This window comes from Patiria miniata, unplaced genomic scaffold (genome assembly GCF_015706575.1).
Source record: "Patiria miniata isolate m_02_andy unplaced genomic scaffold, ASM1570657v1 HiC_scaffold_18, whole genome shotgun sequence".
Classification (NCBI taxonomy): Eukaryota; Metazoa; Echinodermata; class Asteroidea; order Valvatida; family Asterinidae; genus Patiria; species Patiria miniata.
The window spans coordinates 15,358,683-15,376,464 of record NW_024037056.1 but is presented as its reverse complement, the minus strand read 5'-3'; the positions used below and the strand labels follow the sequence as shown (position 1 = coordinate 15,376,464).

Sequence of the window (17,782 nt, the reverse complement as noted above, 5' to 3'; positions counted from 1 at the left end):
CAAGATGAGTTCATAACACTTGTTTACAAGAGTAAATTATTTACTTTTCTCAATTGTTATTTCATTCCAGTGAACGCCGAAGACCTTCAACCACGTATGAACGAACAAATAAAAGCACGACACAAATCTGTTGGCGCCTTTGGGTTTTTTTTGGGCAAACAACATCTGTACAGACGATATCACGATGGCGGTACACACCGCGGGAAAAAAACCTAACCCCTGATTAAAATCACACAAGTCACGAAAATGACAAAATGAGGTTTTATCCCCCGTTTCAAAAAGCAGCTCTAAACTGTCGTGATTTGGGGTGGTTTAGCAAATGATTGCAGACGGATCTGAGGGAATTATTGGTCACGAAGCATAGATTGGAAATAGCTGGTGTTGACTTCGAGAGGGTTTATAAAAAGGGCGGGAAAATTTTCAGACCTAATCAGAATCGATTTGTTTTGCACTAGTGCCGGTGCTTTTGTCTTTACACACCAAAGGACCAAGCTCTGAAGGGTGAGTTAGTCTTTTTTGTTTCTATTTTGGTTTTGTTTCTGAATTTTTATCTTTGGTTATGTTAGTTCAGAAAAAAAAGAGAAACAAGTGGAATTCTAGTGCTGGTGCCAATTTCACGGCACTGCTCAGCACAAAAATTTGCTTAGCACAAAAAAGTCTGGCTTATAAAAGCAGGTTACCAGTCAAGACTCCACGTATTGTTAATTGCTCGTGGTTAGTATTCAGCTGTTGTTTGCTTAGCATGAAAATCACATGGTGTTTTGGCTGGTAACCTGCTTTTATAAGCCAGACTTTTTGTGTGCTAAGCATTGTTGTGTGTGTGCTTAGCAGTGCCGTGAAATTGGGCCCTGGTCTTTAATTATCTATATTCTTCTTCACTCTAAAAACTGAAGTTTGAATCAAACACTTACATGAGTTCGGTCAGTGACCACACTTTGAAAGTGTTAAATGCAGCATTTTAAATATGGAACCCAGCATTTGAAATATTAAATTCAATACTTATACTGTTAATTTTGTTGAATTAACAGTATAAGTTAATAACTTATATTGTTATATAAGTGCTAATTCAACATTTTTCAACGTTAACACTTTTGAAAGTGTTGAATCAACATGATCGACATTTAAAATGTTGAATTAACAGTTTAAGTGTTGGATTTAACATTTAAAATGCTGTATTTAACACTTTCACGTTGTGGTCACTTACCAAACACATGTAAGTGTTGGATTCAACACTTGTTTTGATCGTTATTGGTAAGTTTCACTTTCAAAGTTTTTCTTGCTCGTAAAACTAGAGCTAACTTTACCATTTTCTGCTAATTAGACAAATTTACAAATTGACGTTCGAATACTCTGATTATTCCTTAGGCATTAACATGGCCGCCCATTGCTTTCATCTGATTGGTTGCCTGGTCCTGAGTCTCTCCATTCTTTTGTGTCCTGCCGCGCCATTGGATAACGCGGACGAAGCCGACAGTAAGACGTCCCCTGATTGGCCGGCCCAAAACACCGCAGAGTTCGAGTTCGCCCCAATTCAAGGTACGTTTTGAGTTTTGATACAAAGTACAAACTTGGAGTAATTTCATGTAATCTATAATGAAGGCTTATTAGCAGGGGTACATTTTACACCCTATAGCACATGAAGATATCCTTTTGGGGTCCAGTACCAAAAACCTTTCCTTTACTTCATCTCCGTCCTTTCGACCGCCTCGAAATCTTCTTTCAAAAGGAAGAACTCTTTTTTCTGCCTTTTCTTTCTTACTCCTGCGGTTTTTCCTCTTCCTTCTGTGTCAGGCTTTCAGTTTCCTTTATCCCTTCTCGACTTTCCTTCCACGATTGTATCCCAAATCCAGGGACCTTGTTTTCACTTCCTGGGTTTTATTAGAAATCAGTCCACACAAAGCACTTTTTACCAGATATTTTTTATCCTATTCTCAAATTTGAAAAGACACCATCATCTTTCACTGTGTTTAGGACTAGGTGTTCTCACTTTTCGTGCAAATGTCTTGTCCGATTTCGAATAGAGGAGACAATTTTTATTTATGCCCAATGTTTATGTGGTTTTGAAGGGGCGTGGGGTAGGGGCAGATTGCTCAGAATCTTTGCAGTTTTGTTTTGTCTGAGACTATCTTGCGACCGGGTTTATGTTTTTCTTGATCGGTGAAATGCCAGGCTAAAGATCAGACGCTCCAAGAACAGAGACATTGTAATAAAAATCGGAGAAATAAAAATCGACCCTAAGATGCAAGGGACACTTTGGACACATGTGACCACAATTTGGTTGCTAGTTTTCTATATCTTTTCAGATGACAAGAGACCTATTCAAATTCTTCTGCCGTGTTCAGATATAACTTCTTTTACCGTACTTGATCGGTGAAATGCCTGTCTAAAGATCAGACGCTCCAAGAACAGAGACATTGTAAAGAAATAAAAATCGACCCTAAGATGCAAGGGACACTTTGGACACATGTGACCACAATTTGGTTGCTAGTTTTCTAGTTCTTTTCAGATGACAAGAGACCTATTCAAATTCTTCTGCCGTGTTCAGATATAACTTCTTTTACCGTACTTGATCGGTGAAATGCCTGGCTAAAGATCAGACGCTCCAAGAACAGAGACATTGTAAAGAAATGAAAATCGACCCTGAGATGCAAGGGACACTTTGGACACATGTGACCACAACTTGGTTGCTAGTTTTCTATGACAAGAGACCTATTCAAATTCTTCTGCCGTGTTCAGATATAACTTCTTGTACCGTACTTGGGCTTTTGAACGGTGTTCATTTAAAGACCATTAAACCGCAAGTCCAGTTTACCCTTTGAGTGACTTGACTTTTGAGAGTTTAAACAAAATCGCAACGCCGTAAGTTGTAACTTTCTTATGACCCATTCAAATTCGTACTTTCGGGATTTTTTCAGCATGTTCTTTTCGCATGGTTTACTAATTGGTAACTGGTTTTGTCTTTAGTCAGCAATGAATTGTTTGAAGAAAACTGATATGACATTCTTTGAAATATAAAGCCGTTCGTTTAGTCTCCCAATCTCATTTCATTGCACACACGGATCCTCCACGGATTCATCTTCCAAAGCACAGGACACAACTTATTCAACACACAATTTGATATACTGGCGCAATCAACTGGAACAAACATCCCAGTGGTATAAGATGCTCAACTACACTTAAATATTTAAAACTAAACTTTAAATTTACCTGTAGAATTGCTCTTTGTAAAATACTTATCTGTATTATACTGAGTTTGTATAATCCTCATAATATCATTGTATAGTACCCTTTTTAGGCTCGTGGTTTTTTTCGTGATTAGTGTTTTGTTGTCAGAATGTTTTGTCTAGCTGTCCGTCGGTCTGTCTGTCCATTTTGTCCCGTATGCGCATCCCCCGCTCAAGCAACCGCTTACCAGGACATGCCTCTATCTTCACCTTTTGTTTCAAGTTACTTCTTGATATCATTTATTATACACCGAGTTGTTAATCTATATTTACTTGTATTTTATGAATTGAGATATGGAAATAAAATTTTAATGTGAATGAATGATACAAATGAAATTAAGATGTGAGTTTGGTAGTTCCTCAAAGAGAAACGCTGTATGTATTGCTATGTGTACAATCATGATAGGAGGGTAACAGAGAAAAAAATCCTTTTTTTTCTTGGAGAAACAAACAGTTTTCTGTCAATTTTCATTGCTATTTGCAGACACTGAATTCAAGCGGGCACGGTTAACTGGGATTTCACCCTTCGACCTGATAGGAAAGCGGAGCGATTGTAAGTGATCTTTGCTTAAAAAAAATATATTTTGAGTCGCAATGAGCATCTCCCATCAAAAAAAATAAATTGACAGACAAAACTTGAACTAATTTTATCTTATTTCACTCTCTGCAGATGACAGTAAACGAGCACGTCTGACGGGTATCTCTCCTTTCGACTTGATAGGAAAGCGGGATGAAGGTAAGAGAAGAAACCTTTCAATTTTTTTTTGATTGTTTGAAAACCTCAGACATTGCAAAAGCCAAGTGGTGACTTTTTGCTATCTACCTAAGATAGCAACAAATAATATTGACTTTTTGCTATCTACCTCAGATAGCAACAAGTATTGTCTTTTTGCTATCTTCCTAAAATAGCAACAACTATTGACTTTTTGCGATCTACCTAGCAACAAGTATTGATTTTTTGCTATCTACCTAAGATAGCAACAAGTATGGACTTTTTGCTATCTACCTAAGATAGCAACAACTCTTGACTTTTTGCTATCTACCTAAGATAGCAACAAGTATTGGCTTTTTGCTGTCTACCTAGGAAGCAACGACTCTTGACTTTTTGCTATCTACCTAGGAAGCAACAACTCTTGACCTTTTGCTATTCTACCTAAGATAGCAACAAGTTTTGACTTTTTGCTATCTACCTAAGACAGCAACAAGAATCGACTTTGTGCTTTCTACCTAAGATATCAAAAATAGATTTTTCGCAATCTACCTAAGATAGCAGCAAGTTTTGACTTTGTGCTATCTACCTAAGATAGCAACAAGTATTGACTTTTTGCTATCTACTTAAGATAGCAGCAAGTATTGACTTTTTGCTATTCATTCTTTGAAAAACTCAGCCTTTTTCACCAAAAGGCTCCAAACTTGCAAAGTGTGAATTACAAATTGTAATTGTCTCTTTATTTTAAAATTGTTTTCCCTGGGTTTGACCAAAATAATTATATCTTTTCTTACTCAAGATGATTTCATGAAGAGAGGACGACTTACCGGCATTTCACCTTTCGATCTCATTGGGAAACGGGACAGTGGTAACAACAGAACTTTCTAATTCTTTAAATTTTTATTAACTCGGCCTCTATTACCAAAAGGCTCCAAACTAGCAAAGTATGAATTAAAAAGTAAAATTGTCTCTTTATTTTAAATTGTTTTTCCTGGGTTTGACCAAAATAATTCTATCTCTTACTACTCAAGATGATTTCATGAAGAGAGGACGACTTACCGGTATTTCACCGTTCGATCTCATCGGGAAACGGGACAATGGTAATAACAGAATTTTCCAATTTTTTTCATTCTTTAAAAACTCAGCCTTTTTTACCAAAAGGCTCCAAACTTGCATAGTGTGAATTAAACATTGTAATTGTCTCTTTATTTTAACAATGTTTTCTCTGGGTTTGACCAAAATAATTATATATTTTATTACTCAAGATGATTTCATGAAGAGAGGTCGACTAACCGGTATTTCACCGTTCGATCTCATCGGGAAACGTGACAGTGGTAATTACAGAATTTTTCGATTCTTTTTATTCTTTAAAAACTCAGCCTTTTTTACCAAAAGGCTCCAAACTAGCAAGGTATGAATTAAAAAGTAGAATTGTCTCTTTAGTTTAAAATTGTTTTCCCTGGGTTTGACCAAATAATTATATCTTTTACTACTCAAGATGATTTCATGAAGAGAGGACGACTTACCGGTATTTCACCGTTCGATCTCATCGGGAAACGTGACAGTGGTAATTACAGATTTTTCCAATTATTTTCATTCTGTAAAAACTCAGCCTTTTTCACGAGGAAAGCTTTTTATGTTTTTGCGACTGCTTTGAGGTCTGTTTTCCCTCGCAAGTCTTTTCAAGTCAAGTGATAGTTCCTGTTTTTAGTTTACTCCAAGTTTCAACACCTCCCAAGCTTTGGGTGAAATAGAAGAATAATAGGTCTACGACCCTCTTATTTTCTAAATCCAAGTTACATCGCTTTCGATTTGAGACAAAACCTGTTTTTCGATGTTGTGCTGTTTTTAATAAGCTGCAGTGCCCCCTTATTTCTGAGGTCAACCACCAAAACGTCACTCGATCTTTGTTCGTTTTCTAGCATGCACTGCCCCCTCCTAATATTTACTTATACCTACCCCTTGCCTTGAAGTCGTGTTTTGTCTGTGTGTCTTTGTAGGCGTTAGTCCTTTGAAAGTTTCCACGGGGTATTTTTTGTTTTAATTTTCACTCCAGATGCCTTTCTGAAGCGGGCCCGGTTGACGGGAATTTCACCCTTCGATCTCATTGGCAAAAGAGACACTGGTAAGCCAACTTCTACGGTTGTTTTCCCTCATGCCCTTTCAAGTCAAAATGGCGTGACATAAAGGGTCCGATCGGAATCCCTGACATACAAAATCAAGAATAACATATTATTCGCAGTATTAAAGGGCGATTCAGTCCAGCTTAACAATTTCGATCGTTTTTCGAAATTGTTTTGACCCACCCATCCACACCAAATTTCGATTAGTAAATGTTGAATGACTGTCCTATATATCCCATACACTGAAGAACAAAGTGATGCTTTAAATGAAGCAGATATTTTAGGTCAATGCTCTCCCAGCTCAGGAGTTTTCAATGGCTTCTCCAGGCTCCTTGAAAAATGTACAGACGGAAGTTGCCAAGCACACAAAACTTTGTACAGTGTTTTTAGTTTTCTAAGACACTATTTAAAAAAAAGGGTTATTTTGGCTTCGTTATGATTAGCTTTGCTGTGACCAATGACAGATACGACAGACGATCTCGAAGAGGCCGTTGGGTATTTTTGTTTTGTTTCCCTTCTTCTTGTTATATTTTTTCTAGTACTTTAATTGAAAACCGAATTTCGATTTTCAGTTATTTCCTTTAACCCACCCACCATAATTTCAGAAAAAAAGATGAAACTGTTTTAACATTGACTATTCTGAATGGTCCCTGAACCGTCATTCAGTATTTTTGGACTTCTCATTTTTCAGCCAAGTAATATGTTTCCTCACTTTTACTGCAATAATTTCATATAAAGCTTGTCTTCTTTTTTCTCCCTCTCTGTCTGTAATTTAAAGTAGATGCTATGAAACGAGCTAGACTGACTGGGATAAGCCCGTTTGATTTGATTGGCAAGAGAGCTGAAGGTATGAAAACTCGAGAAGAAAAACTTTGTGGTGAAACTCGTATGATCCTTTTCACTGTGTTGTTTTTAAAATCCTGTCACCACTCACCTCTCTATTGTGACCGTAAACCTATCCGCTAAATGAACCTGTCAAATGCGGCCTTGTCGAATCTGGCAACCAAGGGCGGATCCAGGTGGGGGGGGGGGGGCAAAGCGGGCCATGCCCCCCCCCCCAAAAAAAAACCCACAACGAACCCATTTTTTTTTGTTTTTAAGTGACGTCGCAATAAAGGCAGGTAATGAGTACACCACCACTTTTTCTTTGAAAACATTGGTAAAAGTGGTCAGAAATTGCCTCAGATTGCACCACAGAGCATCTAGAATCCAAAAAAAATCGGGGCCCGACGCTGTATTTATTTTTACCCATTTGGGGGGAACATTTTTTTTTGCCTCCATCCCAAATTGTGTGCTGGATCCGCCCTTGCTAGCAAATGCTTTCAGTGATCCATTTTCCAAGTTAAACAATCATTTTTGTCATTCATCCGTCTTTTGTGAAAATTCTCAACTGAAGTTAAGATAACCCACTGTTTGCAAATTTTAATAAATTAAATTCCTTTACTTTTCATTTAACTTTTTTATTTTATGACCAAAAGATGCTTATAAGCGGGCCAGACTGACCGGCATCAGCCCGTTCGACCTTATCGGGAAGCGGACATATGGTAAGTCAAACACCTGTTAATGGTACCTTAAGGAGACATTTTGTCGTCATAAGTTAAACCTTAGGGAGACACCGGACATACTAATGTCACAGCTCCTATTTAAAAGCAAAATCTTACCGTCGCAAACATGCTTGATCGATTGCTCGTGGTCCAAAACATGAATACATGTATACCGAATTCGTAGGGTATAGGAGCAGGTAAAATTGGGGTTAGGTGACGTTAAAAAAATGGACAAAATTGTGTGCACATGTCTAAGGGAATATCTCCCAAACGACCCATTCCCTGTAACAATGTTTTTTTTAACAATACTGTATTAATAATAATAGTGGGTTTTTTTTTTATAAAGCGTACGTATCCACCAGGACTGGTGCTCAAGGCGTTACGTCATCATCACCATCGCAGCTCCCTGGGGAGTACACAGCTCGATGCAGCCTGTTAGGCGCAAGGAAGCTAATTCAATCACAGTAACTATCTCTGCCCTCACAGGTACCCATCTACTCCTGGGTGGAGAGAAGCGATGAGTGACAAAGTGCCTTGCTCAAGGGCACACGCACCATGACCCCAGGCTGGACTCGAACCCACGACCTGCAGAATTACCCGCAGACCACGTACCAATGCCTATTACTACGAGGCCACAGCACGCTACTTTTACATTGCTCTTTTTGAAGAAAAAAACCCCAATGAATAGAGGTATAGATTTTCAAGGGTCTGGGGAAATCTGCAAAGGCTGTTTTTCTTGAACCAATCATATTACTTGTTTTCAACAGATGGTGTGAAGCGAGCCCGACTTACCGGGATTAGCCCGTTTGACCTGATTGGGAAGAGAGATGATGGTAGGACAATTCATTTTTCGGTCTTTGCTTTGATTTACAGGGCCCAAGTAATGTAATTTGATAAATGCAATCCTTGAAAGTGCACCTTTGTGTCTCATGTAGCCCTATTTCAATTTGAAATTAGCCTTTTTCAAGGTTTTAGGTTCCTTTTGGGGGGGGGGGTATTTATGCTAATGCTTATTTCCATATTCATGAGCAAAACTGTGACGTCGTTTCGGGCAGATAAGTCAATGTTTCAGCTATTTGAGCGCAAATGCTGGAACTCGTATTTATGCGAGAGTCACGTGATTGTGGAATGTAATTTCTGGAAGTAGTGGTTTGAGGAAAACAAAAATCCATGACGACCTTTGACCCCAGTTTGGTCTTTTGACACGTTGGGGCTGGGCTACTGATACTTTTGGCAAAGTTTGGTGGAAATCAGCAAAAATATGTGGGAGCAATAGACAGTGTTAACGTTACTTAATGGCCTAACGGAGAGACACGATGACTTGTTGAACTGCTATCCCGCAGCTAAAAACTGAGAACTTCAGATAACTTGGTATTTAGGACTTTCAATGTAAAGAAGAGGATGAATTGAGTGCGTGTTTTCTTTTCTTGATTTGATTTCAGAGTGGGCGGAGCCGGAGGATTACAAGCGCGCTCGTCTGACCGGCATTAGTCCGTTCGATCTAATTGGTAAACGCCCAGAGGGTGGGTAAATATCACGGCCAGTGGGCGTGGCCTATGCTTTATGCTAATTAGACCCTTGGCACTGACAGCGCCCTCATGAGGCCATGTTTGATGAAAGTGAAAGTACGCTGTTTCTACCATGCGTATCACAGGGGAATAATGGCATATTCTCATTGAGGGCGCTTTAGGCCAAGGGTCAATAGGAGTGACATCGTAATTCGTTTGATTCGTGTACCAGTCTATTTTAATATATAATTTTTTTTCAACAAAATTGTCACGTGATACCATTTTAAAGTCAACTGTGCTGTTCTGCAAGTATGAGAATTGAAGTATGGATGTTTTGGAGTTAATCCCTGATTGATACCCCTGTAGTCTTATTACGCCCCAACTACGGCAATTCCTCATCTATGGTTGGTACCATTCCAACAATACTTGGGGCCGTCCCAACTATAGTTGGGACCGCTGCCACAGTTGGGGCATACCTGCCTTACTTTGGTGTCAATATTGGAAAAATATATACCTTTTTGAATAGGATTGTATTTACTAATTTCTTTTATTTTTATTCCCAGGAGCATTCACAAGACTTCCCAACCTGCCCCTGTTCGATCTGCCGGGCCCGATACGGAGGAAGCTAGGTCGGGTAGCAGAAGCTGAGGTCTCCGAGTAACAAGACGAAGACTTCGAGATCAAACGTTTCGCCGGAACATCTGCCAAGCGTGGGTTTGTTTCCCTCCGCGTATTCATTGTTCTACTTTGCATTAACGGCAACACTCTATCGAAAAACCACAGTCAGAAAGAATAATGATTTAGAAATGTATAGTGACTTAAAAATTATGCTGACTTACAAAGTGTTTGAAACGAATGAACAAGGACAGAAAGACTTAAAGATGTATGTAGAAGAGCATTCATGTAATTGTAAGTGTCTTATAATGGTTAGATTATATCAATTTATGCTGGTGCCTTTTTTGCACGGTAAGGCGTGATTTTAGGTGACATGGCCAGACAACAAAGTAATTCTGGATGAGGAAAATATTTTGTTGCTGTTTATGGATTACAATTGTAATCTGTTGACCGTGAAAGTAGACTTAAATGACTGTATCTAGGTTGTCTTTAACTCAAGGGAAGCCATGATGAATTCAAGGTGTAGAGACAACTACGAATGGTTTCGAGAAAATTGTAGAGAAATAAAAAAAACCAGTGCAGAATGTATTTCAAGTGTAGCAATGCTTAGACCTTATCAGATGCAGAATTTGTAGGAAAAAACCCGCATAATTAATTTGACAACGTGATGAACGCTTGCGATCATAATTTTGAGCTTGCTTATCTTGCTTTGTTGTCGATCGTGGGTTGTTTCACAACGCGTTCCATTCATAGGAAACTGACAGTGGGTTTCGTAATTTAACTGTTGTGTAATTTCTCGGAAGTCTTTGTTGATTTTTTCTCTTTTGGTAAGCATCCCTTTTGTGAAATCAGTCGTAAATTGATTGGGTATTTGTTGGCTAAACAATGTAGCGACGAGCTTTTTTCTTTTCCCCACACGTGCCTTATACAGAATGCGTAGAATATAGAAAGCTTGACAAAGTAATGGCATTTCCGCGCAAAGTCATGTAGGAAACTACATGAACATTTACTCATTTGAAAACAAGCATGTTTTAGTGAAAGTGTTTTCAGTAAAACACAAAAAAGAAGAAGAGTGAAATAGGCACAAGGTTTTCTGAACATGAAAAGACTATACGTCTGAACATCTGAACTTAAAGAGGCTATATCAAGTAGAAAAATAACATTTTTAGTTTCAGAATTGCGCCACCTTGCGACTATATATTTAAATTTCAAAACGTGCTTTGGGTTCCTTTGACATACCTAAGCTAGTTATTTAAAATAAATGTGTGAGTCAAGACGATTTCGTTTTCTCTTCAGAGTCAAGCTCTCAATTTCACTTTTGTCTCAACTGTCAAGAATCATCTTTGCAGATTTTTTTTTCAGGCAAAATGCTCGTCAAATAAGTGAGTCATGATATTTTGGAGAATCGTTTACCACTAAATGTCTTCAATGGCCACTGAATTACAAACAAAACCTCACAACCATCAATTATGCAGCTGCATGCGATCAGTTAAACATTGATTCTTGAAAGTGTAAACACTGAGGGTCAAGGAAAACAAATAACTGTCGCAACGAAGGCTACGTATCGGGGCAGTGAACTTCGGTTACTGATGATAGAGTCATGCCTTTCCGGCTGGCTGCCCTTACAGTTCGGTATCACAATTGAATAATTTAGTGATCAAGGATGTTACTATTTAATGCAGTTCCCATGTGTATACTGTAATGATTGCTCGCTTTTGAATAATGTAAGTGATAATTCCCTGCCCAGTACATCTTTTACGCTACAAGCTAGAACGATTCAGTGTCTAGGGGTTGTATTCAAATCATTATTAGCCATCACAATCAATCACAAGTCAATCACGAGTCAATCACAAATCACAAGTCATCACATGCCAACCACAAGTCAATCACAAGTCAAACACAAGTCAATCACAAGTCAATCACAAGTCAAACACAAGTCAAACACAAGTCGTCACAAGTCAATCACAAGTGATTGACTGGCGAAGCCTTGTGACTTGATGCAACTCTATCTCGTGGAATCTTTAAAATGCACAAATTTGTCCCAATTTTATTTTCAGTCTTCGCTTTACCATTCTATTGTAATTTAATTACTCCCTTTAAGCTAAAACGGTCAGTGTTGAAATATATCTTCATGTCTTCAGTTTTACTAGATAGAAATCGATCACTATTATTGGTAAACAGTTGGAATAAAGAACAGAGCATTTTCTGTCGGCGAAGAGGGAAAACTACCATAAATTGCAGAATCAAACCTACAGGCCGTATGTGTTAAAGGCCAATAGTTTTGTATCACAAGAATAGGTATGAGTCAACTTTGTGCATGTATTATTAATCAATTAAATAACAAAGAGCACTCTCCATACACCTGCAGCGGATAAAGTCAATTATGATTAGGGAACAATCAATGTACCAAAGGTTTACACCTGCCTTTCCTACACTCTAAAAAGTCCCGGGTCAGATTTGACCCGGAATAGGGTCATGTAGGGCCTAGCCCTATTCCAGGTCAAACTGACCCTTTTCCGGGTCAAAATTATACTTTTCCGGGTCAAAATGATACTTTTCCGGGTCAAAATAATACTTTTCCGGGTCAAAATGTCCCGGAAAATGAGTCACTAAGTGTCATTTTGACCCAGAAAGGTGTCATTTTTGACCCGGAAAAGAGTCAGAACTTTTTTCATCGCAGAGAAACTTCACCTCAATGTTATGTCAATTTAGACCACTTCAAAGTATGGTACCCTTAACCCGTGGATAACTTGCCACACAACCCAGCAGAAAAGTGTACTTGCTATTCCCCAAGCTCTAGTTTGGATACTTAATATGTTGGCCGACCGACTTTTCAATAACCGGTGTCCATGAGAGGCTTTTCATGAACAGGAGGATAGAATTTCAAGGGCCTGGGGAAATCTTCAAAGGTTGAGTTCGAGTCAGCAGAACTTTTGTTGCGCTTGATTATAAGCTAGGCATATAAATATAGACGAATTTAAAATTAACACTGAATTAAACTGAGAGGTTCTGTGCTTATTTTGTGGTGAGAATTAAAAACAGAAAAAACCTCAATGTCTTACAATGGCTTTGCACTCAGTCTGGAAGATATGAAAAGGTAATGAAAGTCGTACAGTTTAAGGAGATCTGTTTGTAAGCCTATACAGAGAGTGACACAAAAGTGCAACATTTAGAAAACAAATAAATAAACTGTTTACAGTTTTTTTTCTTCAATAAACTGATATATTACATCAAAGACTGACTTTTTCTCAATCAACTCCTTTTTACCCCATTCCATTTGGGTCCCTAGATCCAGAAATACAATCAAATTAAGTGAAAGGGTGTACATTTTACTTGGCCCACTCTCACCTGTGATATTCAATGCTTAACTCCTGTTTTCAGTTTGTCCAGGTGAAAGTGGCTCAAGTTTTTAAGGGTGATAGTTTCCAGGTGTGGCAGAGTACTCGGCAAAGGATTTAAGTGCATTTGAACTCTCAATGGAAAATAAAGACTCCTTAATTAACAGAAATAATGATAAACGGACAAGGCAGAGAAATGACCAGTTACAGTTGAAAAATTTGAAGTTAAAAAATTGAACCTTTTGCCAATTCGTTGACGGGTTAAAGATGAAGTAATATGCCGTTGAAATGGAACGAAATGTTGAACAATTATTTGTCTGTTGAATCATGAAGATTAAATATTTAAAGAAGAAATTATACGCAACAATTCGTGTTCTGAATAGTGAAGATGTGTGGTAAATAAACATTGTCAAGAGAGCAAAAAAAGAAGAAGAAATGTTCCAAGAAACGACAGAGTCACTAATCAAAACATCATGTGGGTCAGCCAATTAATTTATCAATTTACTTTGGAGGTTTTTTGGCGCCCAATTGGAGAGACCGGTAATTATTTATTGTGGGGTGCCGACGTAGTGGGACATGCTTTACGTGTTGTTCGTGCGCTGCACACCGTCTTCAAGGTATTACATTAAAGGTATACATGCATTCATAGACTTGCGTTTAGTGATGATTTCGACTGCAATTTAAGAGCAAGTAAAACAAGACAATTGATCAAAAATCACTTGTTTTTTTTACCAAATTAAGACTAACATCAAGAGCAAATTAAGCTTAGCTGGAAAGGTCATAATGTTATGAAACGTATTCCCTGTTAAGAATTGACGAGCCTTTTTGGACCAATTACATTAAAAACCGTTAGGCCAACCTCTTTGCCATTTTTATCATTTTTTGGCTATGAATGTAAGGGGTAAGCCTTGCAATTATTTCAAAATTGGGGAAAATTTGATTTTTTTTCTAGAAATTACAAAATGTAAGGGGTTAGCCTTGCATTTTTACCAAAACTGGGCCAAATTTGACAATTTGCTTAAAAATCAACAATAAAAGGGGTTAGCCTTGCATTTTTATCAAAATTAGGCAAAATTTGTTTTTTTCATGATATTCACAAATGTAAGGGGTTACCCTTGCATTTTTATCAAAATTGGGCCAAATTTGATTTTTTTTCATGATATTTACAAATGTAAGGGGTTAGCCTTGCATTTTTATCAAAATTGGGCCAAATTTTGACTTTTTTTAGGAAATTCATGAATGTAAGGGGTTAGCCTTGCATTTTCATCAAAATTGGGACAAATTTGACTTTTTCTTGATATTCACCAATGTAAGGGGTTAGCCTGGCATTTTTATCAAATTTGGGCCAAATTTGACTTTTTCTTGAAATTCATGAGTGTAAGGGGTTAGCCTTGCATTTTTATCAAATTTGGGCCAAATTTTGACTTTTTCAGAAAATATATGAATGTAAGGGTTTAGCCTTGCTTTTTTTATCAAATTTGGGCAAATTTGACTTTTTCTTGAAATTCATGTATGTAAGGGGTTAGCCTTTCATTTTTATCAAATTTGGGCAAATATGACTTTTTGTTGAAATTCATGAATGTAAGGGGTTAGCCTTGCATTTTTATCAAAATTGTGCAAAATTTGACTTTTTCAGGAAATTCATGAATGTAAGGGGTTAGCCTTGCATTTTTATCAAAATTGTGCAAAATTTGACTTTTTCAGGAAATTCATGAATGTAAGGGGTTAGCCTTGCGTTTTTATCAAAATTGGGCAAATTTGACTTTTTGTTGAAATTCATGAATGTAAGGGGTTAGCCTTGCATTTCTAATCAAATTTGGGCAAATTTGACTTTTTGTTGAATTCATGAATGTAAGAGGTTAGCCTTGCATTTTTCTCAAATTTGGGCAAATATGACTTTTTGTTGAATTTCATGAATGTAAGGGGTAAGCCTTGCATTTGTAATCAAATTTGGGCAAATTTGACTTTTTGTTGAAATTCATGAATGTAAGGGGTTAGCCTTGCATTTTTATCAAAATTGGGCAAAATTTGATTTTTTCTTGATATTCACCAATGTAAGGGGTTAGCCTTGCATTTTTATCAAAATTGGGCAAAATTTGCCTTTTTCTTGAAATTCAAGAGTGTAAGGGGTTAGCCTTGCATTTTTATCAAAATTGGGCCAAATTTTGACTTTTTCAGAAAATTCATGAATGTAAGGGGTTAGCCTTGCATTTTTAATAAAATTTGGGCAAATTTGACTTTTTTGAAATTCATGAATGTTAGGGGTTAGCCTTGCATTTTTATCAAATTTGGGCAAATTTGACTTTTTGTTGAAATTCATGAATGTAAGGGGCGCCTTGCATTTTTATCAAAATTGGGCAAAATTTGACTTTTTCAGGAAATTCATGAATGTAAGGGGTTAGCCTTGCATTTTTATCAAAATTGGGCCAAATTTGGACTTTTTCAGAAAATTCATGAATGTAAGGGGTTAGCCTTGCATTTTTAATCAAATTTGAGCAAATTTGACTTTTTGTTGAAATTCATGAATGTAAGGGGTTAGCCTTGCATTTTTATCAAAATTGGGCCAAATTTGGACTTTTTCAGAAAATTCATGAATGTAAGGGGTTAGCCTTGCATTTTTAATCAAATTTGGGCAAATTTGACTTTTTGTTGCAATTCATGAATGTAAGGGGTTAGCCTTGCATTTTTCTCAAATTTGGGCAAATATGACTTTTTGTTGAATTTCATGAATGTAAGGGGTTAGCCTTGCATTTTTAATCAAATTTGGGCAAATTTGACTTTTTGTTGAAATTCATGAATGTAAGGGGTTAGCCTTGCATTTTTCTCAAATTTGGGCAAATATGACTTTTTTCTTGAAATTCATGAATGTAAGGGGTTAGCCTTGCATTTTAATCAAAATTTGGCAAAATTTGACTATTTCTTGAAATTCACAAATGTAAGGGGTTAGCCTTGCATTTTTATCAAAATTGGGCAAAATTTGATTTTTTCATGATATTCACAAATGTAAGGGGTTAGCCTTGCATTTTTATCAAAATTGGGCCAAATTTGATTTTTTTTCATGATATTTACAAATGTAAGGGGTTAGCCTTGCATTTTTATCAAAATTGGGCCAAATTTTGACTTTTTTTAGGAAATTCATGAATGTAAGGGGTTAGCCTTGCATTTTCATCAAAATTGGGACAAATTTGACTTTTTCTTGATATTCACCAATGTAAGGGGTTAGCCTGGCATTTTTATCAAATTTGGGCCAAATTTGACTTTTTCTTGAAATTCATGAGTGTAAGGGGTTAGCCTTGCATTTTTATCAAATTTGGGCCAAATTTTGACTTTTTCAGAAAATATATGAATGTAAGGGTTTAGCCTTGCTTTTTTTATCAAATTTGGGCAAATTTGACTTTTTCTTGAAATTCATGTATGTAAGGGGTTAGCCTTTCATTTTTATCAAATTTGGGCAAATATGACTTTTTGTTGAAATTCATGAATGTAAGGGGTTAGCCTTGCATTTTTATCAAAATTGTGCAAAATTTGACTTTTTCAGGAAATTCATGAATGTAAGGGGTTAGCCTTGCATTTTTATCAAAATTGTGCAAAATTTGACTTTTTCAGGAAATTCATGAATGTAAGGGGTTAGCCTTGCGTTTTTATCAAAATTGGGCAAATTTGACTTTTTGTTGAAATTCATGAATGTAAGGGGTTAGCCTTGCATTTCTAATCAAATTTGGGCAAATTTGACTTTTTGTTGAATTCATGAATGTAAGAGGTTAGCCTTGCATTTTTCTCAAATTTGGGCAAATATGACTTTTTGTTGAATTTCATGAATGTAAGGGGTAAGCCTTGCATTTGTAATCAAATTTGGGCAAATTTGACTTTTTGTTGAAATTCATGAATGTAAGGGGTTAGCCTTGCATTTTTATCAAAATTGGGCAAAATTTGATTTTTTCTTGATATTCACCAATGTAAGGGGTTAGCCTTGCATTTTTATCAAAATTGGGCAAAATTTGCCTTTTTCTTGAAATTCAAGAGTGTAAGGGGTTAGCCTTGCATTTTTATCAAAATTGGGCCAAATTTTGACTTTTTCAGAAAATTCATGAATGTAAGGGGTTAGCCTTGCATTTTTAATAAAATTTGGGCAAATTTGACTTTTTTGAAATTCATGAATGTTAGGGGTTAGCCTTGCATTTTTATCAAATTTGGGCAAATTTGACTTTTTGTTGAAATTCATGAATGTAAGGGGCGCCTTGCATTTTTATCAAAATTGGGCAAAATTTGACTTTTTCAGGAAATTCATGAATGTAAGGGGTTAGCCTTGCATTTTTATCAAAATTGGGCCAAATTTGGACTTTTTCAGAAAATTCATGAATGTAAGGGGTTAGCCTTGCATTTTTAATCAAATTTGAGCAAATTTGACTTTTTGTTGAAATTCATGAATGTAAGGGGTTAGCCTTGCATTTTTATCAAAATTGGGCCAAATTTGGACTTTTTCAGAAAATTCATGAATGTAAGGGGTTAGCCTTGCATTTTTAATCAAATTTGGGCAAATTTGACTTTTTGTTGCAATTCATGAATGTAAGGGGTTAGCCTTGCATTTTTCTCAAATTTGGGCAAATATGACTTTTTGTTGAATTTCATGAATGTAAGGGGTTAGCCTTGCATTTTTAATCAAATTTGGGCAAATTTGACTTTTTGTTGAAATTCATGAATGTAAGGGGTTAGCCTTGCAT

General features: G+C 36.8%; 1 protein-coding gene across 7 annotated transcripts; it reads left to right on the top strand.

Annotated features, from left to right (window-relative positions):
* The first annotated feature begins 306 nt into the window (after window positions 1–306).
* Window positions 307–11,558, top strand: LOC119724844 (fulicin peptides-like). Of its 7 annotated transcripts, none has more exons than XM_038196108.1 (12): window positions 307–501; window positions 1,366–1,536; window positions 3,709–3,777; window positions 3,895–3,960; window positions 5,199–5,267; window positions 5,432–5,500; window positions 5,990–6,058; window positions 6,838–6,903; window positions 7,535–7,600; window positions 8,368–8,433; window positions 9,043–9,123; window positions 9,672–11,558. In XM_038196108.1, exons 2-12 carry the CDS (start codon window positions 1,374–1,376, stop codon window positions 9,767–9,769), a joined length of 882 nt encoding a protein of 293 aa, XP_038052036.1. In that variant the 5' UTR covers window positions 307–501; window positions 1,366–1,373; the 3' UTR covers window positions 9,770–11,558. The 7 variants fall into 7 exon arrangements, with proteins under 7 accessions (XP_038052036.1, XP_038052039.1, XP_038052035.1 ...); XM_038196111.1 differs by having other exon boundaries at window positions 6,835–6,903; window positions 9,043–9,108; XM_038196107.1 differs by having other exon boundaries at window positions 6,835–6,903.
* Window positions 11,559–17,782: the final 6,224 nt, after the last annotated feature.

What these genes read in the sequence shown, in the direction of transcription:
- LOC119724844 (XM_038196107.1), top strand. Translation starts at nt 1,374, where the DNA reads ATGGCCGCCCATTGCTTTCATCTGATTGGTTGCCTGGTCCTGAGTCTC. An exon ending in CATTGGCAAAAGAGACACTG is followed by an intron (nt 6,059 to 6,834) that starts GTAAGCCAACTT and finishes TGTAATTTAAAG; the next exon opens with TAGATGCTATGAAACGAGCT. An exon ending in AATTGGTAAACGCCCAGAGG is followed by an intron (nt 9,124 to 9,671) that starts GTGGGTAAATAT and finishes TTTTATTCCCAG; the next exon opens with GAGCATTCACAAGACTTCCC.